This window comes from Camelus dromedarius, chromosome 10 (genome assembly GCF_036321535.1).
Source record: "Camelus dromedarius isolate mCamDro1 chromosome 10, mCamDro1.pat, whole genome shotgun sequence".
Classification (NCBI taxonomy): domain Eukaryota; kingdom Metazoa; phylum Chordata; class Mammalia; order Artiodactyla; family Camelidae; genus Camelus; species Camelus dromedarius.
The window spans coordinates 47,972,965-47,985,464 of NC_087445.1; the positions used below are offsets into that span (position 1 = coordinate 47,972,965).

Below are 12,500 nucleotides of genomic sequence, written 5' to 3' on the forward strand. Positions count from 1 at the left end.
TTTTGACCACTACTGTTCATTTATCAGTTTAACTGAGTTATGGCTTTTAATCACATCTTAGTGCCCAAAACTTCTAACCTGAAAAGAAAAAAAGAGAGAGAAAACTTTGTTACTGGCTTTCTGACAATGGCAGGGAGTGTGTTAAACCAGTGTAAAATTCAATTAAACTGTCTAGCCAGGTTTTTGAAGCTGAAATGCAGACCCTTTCTGTTAAGCTTCTTATTTTCCTGTGACCGACACCGGTGGATGCTGGGTTATGCCAAAACCAACAGGCTGTAAAGTACCTTGTTTCATGCTCCCAGCTGATCAATATTTTTATTTTCCAGGCTTGCCCAGAAATCTGGAGGCAGTATCACCTAACGGTGAGTAGAAGCACCTTTTTTATTTTCCCCAAGACCTAGCCTATTTACCCTTCTCTGAACTGCTGACCATAAAATATAGACAAGCATCTTCTACTGGGAGATAATAAACATCTGAAGAGTTTTTGCACTGAGAAAGCAATAATACACTTTTTCTCTTCTCCCCTGCTCAATACTCTATCCTTTATCTTCCTGTTCTTAGAAGATTTTGATTGTTTTTATTACTCACATCATTTAATGATTACGTCATACTATTTCTCAGTCTTCCTAGACTACATGCGTTAAATTGAAGGGAAAAGTATAATAGGAGCAAAAAAAAAAGGAAAAAAAACAGCATCTTTAAAATGTTGTATTATCTACAGTCCACAAGCATACTGTCCACACTATCTTCCATTATTTTTCTAGCTTTATTGAAACATTTACACATATTTTTTAGTGACGCTAGAAAAAACTTAGTGTATCTTTCATATAGAACAATTTAACTGTCATATCCTTAAGCTCCTCTTGACTTATTCAAAGTATATACATATCTGCTTGATACTATTCAAGTTATTCAATTCTCTGGTTTCCCTTTATTGTGATTTTAGGCTAAGTAGAAGCAGAAGACATAGTTTTCTAAGGAATCAATTGGCTAATGCTCAAGTCAATATTATGAAGTCAGTTTGTTTTTAATATTCAGCATAAATAATTTCAATAATTCACCATAGCCCTACTAATAATTCTTTTAATGTATTGTATATGTTCTACTGAGCAAGAGACTACAATAAAAGTTACTCTTGTAATTATACAGTTATGCAGTATATTTTAAAGCTGTTCCTTAAAGTTTAATGTATTAAAAAGTTTGTTTACAGGAAGGCAAGTAGTAAAAATAGATAGGACAGAGTTTTTACAAAACGTGTCTTCTTAACTGCTGTCCTCTCATGGAGTAGAAATAAACCAATAAGTAGACTCAAACTACCAATGTGTCTATCCCAGGCCCCAAAAGCACATCAGATGGTTTATTTTCAATATTCTATTATCACTGTTTAATTTGTTTAAAGATTCTCCATAGAGAACTGTAATTCCTCAACTATCCTCAATCCCAAATTAGGTTTTGTTAAATCTTTAATGTTACCTCCCACTCACCCTTGAATTAAATAAATAAATAAATATATGTGTGCGTGCACGCACGCTCACACACACGTTACACATGCACATTACAGATGTAACCCATGTGAATATGTTTGTGCTCAGGTAGCAGTTCTTTTGTCCTAACACACTATGGTGAAATCCTTAGCCTAAACTTAATTGGAATCCAATCATGTATTATATTTTTCAAGATCACAGTCTCTATTTATAACTATATAGCAAGTTTTTCATCAGTATTTTTATTAGGTAATAGTCTATTGGATTTAACATTGCATTACTTTTCCCTTTTCCCTTGAGTGAGAGAATTCCAATCTTGAAAACTTGAAGTATGGGAATTACTGTTTTAAAGCCATTCTTTTCATTATTTGCACCTATGTTCTTTTTATTTGTCATAGAAGGATAGAAATCGATGTTTAGTATAACAGATATTTGAAGGTTTGTTTAATATTGTAACTTTTGAAAATAAATTATTAAAAAATAGCTGGGAAGAATAAAAACAAAATGAATTTGTCTTTTGCAAAATTATAGTATATTCTACCTATAAGTTCAACAAAATCTTTTCAAAATATTTGTCTCAATCTGGAAACCTGATTAATTTTTCAAAATAATATTGAAGTAACTATCACAGCTCATAATGATCAAGTTTAAATTAACAATTAGGAACTAAGAATTAGTTTGCTGTGCAAGTATAAATGCAAAACGGGTCTATTTATAAACACGTGTACATATATATCAATCCGTCTAAAATAAAGTAACTAAATAATTAGGCATATAGGCAATATCCTAATGTGTGCAATTAAGCTGTATTTAATCTTGAATAGAAACAAGATGCATGGTGAGTTTAGTCATCTTCAGCTCTTTTACTAGGCGATGGACTGCCATCTATTGACTCATAGTAGCCCTCACATGTGAATGTGGCGTCAATCAGAGCAATGACCAAGTAATGAAGCCAAGGTTACAATTACTACCGTATATTCATTTAAACCAGTCTTCCTAAACTGGAAATTTCTAGTCATTGATTGATTTCTTTTTCTAACCAAAATGTGTCCATTTCTTACCCAAAGTGAACTATGCTTTTTTGGGGGAGAAATTGATTTGTATATCTAGTTTAGAAATGTTTACATTTGAGAGGTTTTTAATTGCTTTTATCTGCCTCCCAGTCAGTGAGAATTTACACAACCTAAAGTTTAGCAACTACAATTTAAAGTCTATCTAGGAATAACTTTCTTTTGGGAAAAAAAAAAAAGCCTATAGATTAAACAGAGTGTTATTTCTCAAACACGTAGAAAAGGTGGTGAAGCGGATTAGGATAAATAGACCACCTATGAAATCAAATCAAATCAAATCAAAAATTCTTTTAAACATTCTGAAATAAGAAGAAAACTAAAAAAGAGAAGTGTTCACTGTTTTCAGCAATTTCATGAGAGATCTAATAAAGCCTCCTTAACAGCTTACATCTGAATAGAATAGCTGTTTAACCAAACTTGACTAGCCTTCACTACATTAATAAATAAGACCATCATTCTAAAGGGTGCATGCTAATAAAAATCTAAGACAGTCTAAGATATATCTGTAAGATATATGTCTATATCCATATTATAATAAATATTTGGGTATGTCATTTTTCTTGATGTATTTTAGTGGCTATAGAAGCATGTCATATAATTTAGTGACTTTAGATTATCATTTTGGGGACCTGCATGAGAAAAAGAAAAATATATGGTTTTTATTTAGCAATTAAATAATTTCCCCAAATAGTTGATGTATTTACGTCCTTCAAAAAATGTTTAGGAAGTTTTTAAAATTTCAGTGGTACAACACTGTTCTTGTATTTTAATTTCTTTTATATTTTTAGATTTTGGTAAAGCCTAACTTTGAATATTCTTTTTCTTCTTTCAGATAGCTCACTGTACATAAAAATTTTCCCTCTTTAACTATTCAAGAAGGAAAGTCCCTCCCCCCACCCTCTATCATTTCTAGTCTCATTTATATTAAAAATCCTAGGCCAAAATGGCCAACAACAGAGTTTTACAACCAACAGAGTTTTTAACTAGTAGAAGCTATAATTTTACATGCTTTGGATGTTTTGTTAATCTTGTTTTTAATCTGCTTACTTAAAAAATAACCAGGAGTTGGCTATTTAGGGGCTGTATGTATTAAGAATCAAAAAAGGGCATATTTAATATTGCCCTTGGATTTCTTTGCGTGCATTGTTAAAGTATGTTACAACCTACTACCTTTTATTTTAACTAAAAGTTTAAACAGGAAGCAAATGTAACCTTTTTGGAATAATTAAGTTTTAAAATGTTCTCTCTATGTAATGTTTGGAATGTCTAGAATTCGCACTTCAAAAACTAAAATACTTGCTGTCAGGGTAATGGAGAGGAGTATAGTTTCCTTGTCTTCCTTTCTAACCCAGGAAAGTCTTGTGACCTGAGTTTACCAGTAATCAGCAGTCAGTCTTACCTGAACCAGTTGAATGCCGAAATGTATTTTAGGGACCATACTTAACAATATCATTTCATCTTGTTACTCAGTTTTCTCTCCTTACCTAGAAATATCAATTTGAAATATGTTTTCTGAGCTTTCACAGTATTGAAATAAGAGTTTTACACTAAACAAGAATGTTACCTTCTAAAGCATTCTCTGCTGTACCACAGAATAGGTAACCCTAAATGTCAACAGATTTAAATTTAACTTTAGAACTAGATTTTACAGTCCAGAAGGACTAAGAAACTGGAATTTGGTTACGAGGCTATAGCTATACAAAAGTCTTTATCCTGGAATTGTGGGTAGGTAGCAATGTTCTAACTGCCTAATATTCAAATGGGATATATTTTTAAATAGCTTAAAATGAGAAGTAAAGAGTTTCAAAAAGTCGACCTCAAGCCAGAATCTTATCTTTCCATGGGGAAAAAACTCTCTCTTCATTGGATATATGTTGGGAAACTAAATCTCATTCTGAGAGCTCCTTGGCTGCATAAGGAGAACTGCAAAACCATACGAACCCCATCCACACAGTGATAGGTCTCTGTGTGTGTGTGTGTGTGTGTGTGTGTGTGTGTGTGTGTCTAAGGAAATAGAACTGGTTACAGATTGTATTTTAAAATGTCAAATAGCTCCAAATAGAGTGACAACTAGGCCTTACTCTATTTTAGAATTATTTAAATCAACTTTTTTTCGTACATTTTTTTGAGGCCTGGCACACAAATTATCACAAACTAAAACTTTTATAAATTTATTTTGGAGGCTTTTATTTTGGTAGTTCAATTTACTTTGCCAGCTTCCTCAAGAACCAGTCGTGCTCTTGTTTAAATTATAGGGGTTTTTCCTCCATGTCTGTTGTCACCATGGTTAAGTGTTGTTATTAAGATATTATATCTCTGTCAAATTTTCAAAGTTTTAGTTTTTATTAAAAAATGCCCTTAATACTAAAACACTACTAAAGTGAATGTAATCATGCTTTGATGATTCAGATGGTACATGACTATTTTCTAGTACCTCAGGGCCACCTTGCCGTGGTAGTACTACAAAACTAATCACACTACTTTCTGTCTCAATTTACGTTGGTGTGTGAATAAAAAGAATTTTCTGAATAATCATTGATGATTTATTTTCTAATATTCCATCTATGATAACAGACATAGAAAATACATTTGGCCAGTAACCAAAAATTTTAAAGATTTTTCTAATGTAAAATTTATGTGAATACTTTTATATTTATTTAAATACCTTGTTCTTAAAGAATTTAGTGTCAACATTTTTGCTAGTAATATTTTACTTCAGTCTTGCCATGTTTGAATTTAGAATAAAAGATAATTACTACATTTACAGAGTAGGCCAACTGATTTTTTTTAAAGTCTTTATTTCACTAGCATGTTGGACCACATTTGCCAGAACTTATCATTGGAAGCAATTGGGAAATGCAATTTCAAAGCAAATGAAACCTGGAATTATCAATCTCAATAAATGAGATTCATTTAAAAATAAATACAATTTGCCAAATCATCAAAAAGCAATTTTCTAAAGCTTATGTAGAAGGAACAGGAAAAAAGTGAACATTGCGAATTATAAATGCATATGTTATTTTTCCTTTCACAATGTTTCCTCAGACCTCTAGACATTGTATGTATACAAACTTATTTATATGAATGGGAGTAGAATAAAATTATTTAAATTTGGATATAATTTATTTCTATTTATTAAAGCATATTGGGAGAGCCTTCATATTTTCTTTTTTTCAAAGAAATATTGAGGTGTCATCCCCTTCAGAGAGAATGTTCAGCTTATTTGATTTTCAACATTTTGATGCAAAAATTAGTTTTAAATGGGAAATCAATATGGCATATTTTGTGTAGTTTTTTCTTGTGTTAATATATTTAACTAATATCAAGTGCTTTATGACAATAATTCTAATGTATATTTAAGTGTTTCAGATAATCAAACAATGAAAACTATGCAGCATCCACACAATTTAGGCAAGATTTTTTAATAAATATTTTGGCCTAGAAGCAGCTGTGTTTTTGTCATTTTGTAAATATCTTTAATGTCCTAAACAGCTATCATTGTGATTTCTGTTTATTTTTAAGGTAGTACATGTTGCTAATAATAACCTAACTGAGTCTGAAGCTGTATTATAAAAAGTAATTTACTTTCTTGAATTGACAAAGTCCCTTTGCTTTTTTGTATGCCCCTTAGTGTCTAGGAGCAAGGTCTGTTATGTTTAGGACTTACATATTTACTGTATGAGCTTCAAGTTTTACTCCTGTTTTTAAAATTTAAAGAAACATCTGTTGTGGTATTCATTTTCTTAGTTGTTAACAAATGTTTCTCCTGAGGGTGATAAAAAGGTGAAAAATTACATTTGAACTTTTTGCTACACTTTTCTTTCCTAGTTATGTTCACCTTTACTTAGAAACGAATTATAAGTAGTCATTGTAGGGGTAATTTCTTCTTGATACTTAAGTTTTTTGGTAATTAAATTCCAATTTCTAAGTATTTATAATTTTAATATATATAACATTTAAAAAATCTTTTCTTTCTTTTCCTTAAAAAACACGTACATTATTCTTATAATCCCAAAGAAAAATTTTTTTTAACTTAAAACTTTACACTTTGAAATACTGCCCCTGTTATAGCAAAAATGAATATAAACAAGTAGCCTAAGAATTTTCAAAATTCAAGGAGTTTAACACTGCACAGTGTCTGACTGTATAATAAATTACAGTTTAAAAATCTAAAATGTTGGATGATGCCTATTCTTTGTCATGTTAACTACACGTAAAGAGCATAAAACTATTAGGTAGAGTAATTTTAGCATATTCAAGTGATTGTTTTTCATATGTACTTTGAACAGGTGATTCATGCTATTCCTTAAATAAATGTATTCCAGGTGAGAGAGTTTATCATAATCTTCTCTGGACATTTCAGTGCAGGAATAAAAGTAAAGTATACTGAACCGATGATATTTGTATTAAGCATTCCTTTTAGTAGTCATGCATGTGAATGACATGGTAGATTACAGTAGTTCCTAACAAGTGTTAAGTATTTAGGAATCAGTCACTCATGGTCATGATCAACCATAACCTTTAAAGGTTTTGGTCGATCATTTGAATAATCTGCAGGGAAAAACTACCGAAAGACCCCTTGATTTATTGACATGAAATCTCTAAACTACTGTTATATTTTGTTACTGTAAAAACTACAGTAGTAAACATAAGCTTAAAACAGATTTTAAAAGCAAAATTTCTTAAACGACTAAAAGTTAATGAATTATTGATAAAATCAGATTTTAAATTTGAAGTTCATTTGCCATTTGGTCCCAGTATGCCATAAAGTCATGAGAGTTATGTTTTTATAAATTTGCAAGTATTTCTTCTGACTGTTTTGGGTTCAGCAGTGGTCCTCTAAGACCCATAACTCTGGTTTTTTAGAAATATCAAAAATATTACATGAAGAAAAATGCTATATGTTTAGAGAACATTTAACACTTTTTTTTTTTTTTTTTTGCATCTTTGGAATTGAAATAGACCTTCACTTAATTGGTGTACCTCTACACTGGTAGATCACATTTCAGTGGGCACATTCAGAAATCCATATGAGCTTTGTGAAAAGAATTCACTTGTGTGAATCAATTGTTAATAAAGCTAGCCCAGTATCTTAATTCCTTTTTTCAAAAATCACACAGAACTGAATTTATTAGATAGATTATAAAGTCATATTTGTAATTTTATAGTATGTGCATGTCTATAAATACCCAGTTTACATAAATATTGTTCCTTTACATGTATTTGTGGATTACCCCACATTTCTTTTCAGATAGGGGGACTAAGTTTTGGATTGTCCCGTAACTTTGTTTGTACAATAAAATCTTGATTTTCTCTTTCTTGGATCTCTTACATTTCCTTTATTTGTCTTTATACCACATTTCCTTCTCATTTTACTCTAGTCCTTAGAAAAATATGCTGTAAAATTCAGCTGAAAGGGCAGTCTTATTTTTCAGGAAATTACTACAGACTATTTTTCATCATAATACAAGGGAAATAATGCCAACTTTGGGATCAAATGTTGGTTTAAATTCTGTCTTTCATTTACTAGATGTGCAAACCTAGTTAAAATATTTCACTTCTGAGATCCTCAGTTTCTTCATCTGAAAAATGGAAATAGTGCCTTCTAGGGTTGTTGTAAGTATGCAGTGAGATGATAAATGTGAAGTACTTAGCACAATACCTCACACATAGCCCATGTTCAACACTCAGTGAGTGAGCTCCAGTACAGCAGACCCATAGATGCCTCACACCTGTAGAGATGGCCATTGGACTAATAGCCCAAACTCAGGTTATGTATTGTGAAGTCTTGTACTTGCCTAAGATAAGGATACTCATAATGACCTCTTTACTATCTGTCTCCTAAAAATGTTTCCTTCTTATGGTTATTGAAATTGAAATATTCACAAGCAGTGTCTTTTGTTATTAAATTTACATCAGTTTTCATTTTCAAATTATTTATGCTTGCCTTTTCTACATATGTAGATGAGTAAATTTTAATTAAATAAAGCAAACTTAAGTTATTTTCTTAATTTGACTTGCCTAAAAATATAAAGACTTTTAAGAGTAGATCATAAACATATTTAGGCTACTTCCTCTCAGTGAAAATGACTATGTAAAATGTGTACCATATAAAGATATAATGATATCATTTTTAAAAATATTTTTAACAAATGTAAAATTCTTAAGTGCTAACTTCAGTGTCATCTGAATATAGTTGTCTGTTATCATAAGCAATTACAATACTTTCTGCTAGGGGTAGAGGATCTACGTTAATCAGATAAGGAATGAAACAAAATAGCATATCAATTTTTTACACTTCAGATAAAACTGCTTCGTGCCTTTATATGATTGATGCCAGAAACCAGCCTGATTTCACAGCAAAATGTTGATGTATAAGAGCTTGGTCAGTTGTTTTGCAGACTCCCACCCATATTCTCATATAGGTGCAGCAGAAAAGGCAACACAAAATTAAGCATTTCCTCAGTGGATGTGATTGGCATTCTTTCAAAGAGCATTCCTAGTCCATGTTTGTTCTTTAAGACAGGTAGGAGCTAAGATGGAGCACATTGTAAAAGCAGAGAAACATTACTTCCCCCCTCTAAACAGGTACTTATAGTTGTGGAATTCTCTACCTTTGTGACTGATGGTTAAGAGTATTTCAGCTGAATAATCAGGGGCGGGGTATGGGGAGGAGGAGAAGTATTTGTCGTAAGTCATGTGGAATTATGGCAAAAATAAAAATCTCAGGGCTTATTTGGATCCCCTGTGTATTAACTAATAAATATAATAAAGCTATGGTTCTATTATTCTACAATTTTTCAATGATAGTTTATGTGCAATTGTATGCAAAATATATATGCAGATTTGAATATGTTAAGCCCTGCATGTGGTCGGAAGATGTATATTAATGTGGTTTCTGTGTTTCAGAGTCTACCCCAATAAACATTCAGATAAAATATCCTTGGATTCACACATGTATGTGTTCTTCTCTTTCCCTTCCCCCTACATCCTGTCTCCACACCCTCCTCATCCCTCCACCCTGCATCAAAGCTTGTGGTCCTTTTCCATCCGTGTACTAAAAGGTTCTTTGTAAACCAGGCCATTTGTCCATCATTGTTTGGGGTCCAAACAGTGGTAAGATACCCTGTCACCGATCCCGCGTGCTATGAATGGCAGCTCCTCTCCGGACAATTGGCGGAGGGGCCGAGAAATATTCCTGAGAGGATTATTTAACCTTTCAATTTAGAGGGCACAAAGCCTGGCTGATTAATGAACTTTCTGATGGGTGCCGATAAGCGGATCTATTTCTTTATTTCCCCTAAAAGTGATTCCTTCTCCTGTCCATATTAGTATAATCTTAAACATAAAATGTGGCAAATAGATTAAAAAACAGCACTAAAGAGTTTATCTGGCTGGCAAACTGAAGGAGCCAAATTAAAATTGGTAATGACAGCAGTGGCTCAGCCTCATATATGGTTTTTAAATGCACTGTGTATTTTGAAGAGACTTATTCTCCAGCGCGCCTGGTAATGACTGCTTTTGGTGCACAGTCTGGGGCTGGCTTCTGTTATCCCCACCCCACCCCACCCCACCCCCCCAAAATGAGTTGTGTTATCTGGATGGCTGCAGACACATACGCATCCCCCTTTCTCACTGCATGGGCAGACAAGGTCGATAGCATTACAAGGTATTTGTGGCAGTGCTTGTTTCAGTTTTCAGAGCTGCCAGTTTCCAGGCGGATTTGAATTACAAAAGAAGAAGCTGGCATGAAAATTGAAAGGTTTTATCGGCTGGTCTGAAGCCTCATAGCACATTGCTTATTTATGCAGTCCATTTGCACCAGGAAATATAAAAAGGAAATACATTTTTAAAATAAGGCCATAAAGACCCAGATATGTTTAAGATGGCAAATAAAATATAGATACCTATAATATCTTTCCAGGAAACGATTTTCACTTAATGTTGCACATTACTTCAGAAGAGCATTTATGTTGCTGTCATAAATTTGTGCGTTTGTGTCACTATGTAGGTAGTCTCTGGGGATTAAGAAGGAAGCCTTTGCTAACTTACTTTAAAATTAAAATAGACGGAAGGATAGCTCTGCAGTTTGAGAGCTACATTGGAAATATTTAAATAGGGTGGTAAATTAAACTTAAACTAACATTTTTGCATTCCATGTAAAATTAGCTATGGCCCAGTGAATAAATGCCACTACCTTTGGAGAAAATTGGGATGCTTTTTAAGCCATGAAGATTTGGAGCATTCAGGGAGTGAATTACTGTGATCCTTACTGCCTTGCATGTGCTCATTGTTCTCTGCTTACTGAGGTTTTCTCTTCTTGTTGTTGGGGATTTTTGGGGGGGATGGAATCTCATTTACAAAAAGAAAAATCATAAATTAATAAGTTTAATAGCTTCTTTTTTATAAGGCTGATGCTTCATTTATTTTAGTCTTGAAATATATTATCATCTAGATTTTACCTAATGCTTAAATTGTGAGTATATAATCTTTTCACTATTGGGAGTTATACCAACCATTTACCTCTATTCATACTACTTTAGTGTCATTTTGACTTACTGAAAAAAGGTACAGTCATGTAATCCTTTACATGCTAGATTACATAAAATGAAGATATAAGTATACAAGCATACAGTACTGCAGGGGCTTGAATAATTAACGGTCTTACCACCGGTCATTTGCAACCGTCAACCCACTGGTTCATAAAACTTAAGAGTATCCAAAAGAGGAGTAGGGAGGAAGTTACGTGTACATAGGAAATACCAAATCAATAAAGCAACACTCTTTATTCTGCTGCAATTCAAATGAACACTGTTTTAGAATCCATTTTCCAATAAAGCAAATTACTCTCAGCTAAACCATGAGAGATGGGATTTTGTGCAATTTTCTTTTTTTCACCAGTGTCTGGTACCTTTCTCATGTTTTCATGACCTGGACTAATTACTTCATGTAGCTTTTTTTTAACAGAGAAAATATCAAAAGCATACACGTCTGCTGCATGCTAATGATGTGCTGTACATTTTTTCATGAATTTTCATAAGGATTTTTTCTACGTAGCATGTGTGGCTTAATGATGTAATCACCCGATAGACTAGAAAATGCTCCAAAGGAGACGTTCCGGTCTGTTGTGTACATAATACATGTTTCAAAAATCTGCCTAATTAAGGAATTACTCGATGGATTGGGAGTCTGTTGGGTATATGACATAGTTTTTTTAACACATAAAAAATATAGGTATGTCATTATAGGTACTTTTAATGGCATTTTTAAGATGTAGGGGAAATTAGTAGCAATGTCCACTGGAATACAATTGAATTCTTTTTTTCACTGAGAAAAAAAAGCTTAAAAATTTTCATAAAGGAAACTTTGTTTTAAAATAATTTCAAAGCCTTTAGCTTAAGGAGAGACATTCTCCTAGTATTTCTCACAGGGAAGTAATACTGTGAACATTTGACGCAACAGTATGCAAATAGAAGGCTTTGTCCAAAACCATGGAATAGACCTGGAGTTCAGATTCCCAGGTGTGAGGACTCACCCCAGAAAAACACTGAAAAGGGAGGACAAGACGTTAGCCTTTGTATCTTTGGTCATATGGGATCATTGTTTTGCCTCTTCACAGACCTCAGCTTTGATTCAGTTCACTGCAGAACTATTTGCCCAACTTTAAAATGTCTTCCTTTGATTACTTTAGTCCCCAGTTGTGATTTTCTTTGAATGTGTACCAGCTACATTTCTGTTGGCATTTATATTGTAAACAATACCAAAGGAAAGGGAGGCACCCATTCTTTCCTGACTCCTCTTTGTAAAACCAAATAAAGTACTTGGAAAACTATATCTGACCTCTAGAGTAGGTAGTAGAAATATTATCTTTGTATAGGAGAAAAAAGTATATTTTAAATTCAAATTTTTGTTTTGCTCAAAAGTCAAATTCATGCCTTTAGGTCAC

The 12,500-nt window shown here is 32.7% G+C and overlaps 1 protein-coding gene across 6 annotated transcripts in view; it reads left to right on the forward strand.

Moving 5' to 3' along the window:
• ZCCHC7 (zinc finger CCHC-type containing 7) overlaps positions 1 to 12,500 on the forward strand; it is a 208,171-nt gene that overhangs the window by 178,815 nt on the left and 16,856 nt on the right. For all 6 annotated transcript variants that reach the window (XR_010382720.1, XR_838367.3, XM_010995563.3 and 3 more), the window contains exon 6: positions 327 to 362. Coding sequence is in view for 4 of the 6 variants with exons in the window: in XM_010995563.3 (XP_010993865.1) it covers positions 327 to 362 (36 nt within the window). In the remaining 2 variants the exon portion in view is untranslated. The remainder of the gene's footprint in view (positions 1 to 326; positions 363 to 12,500) is intronic.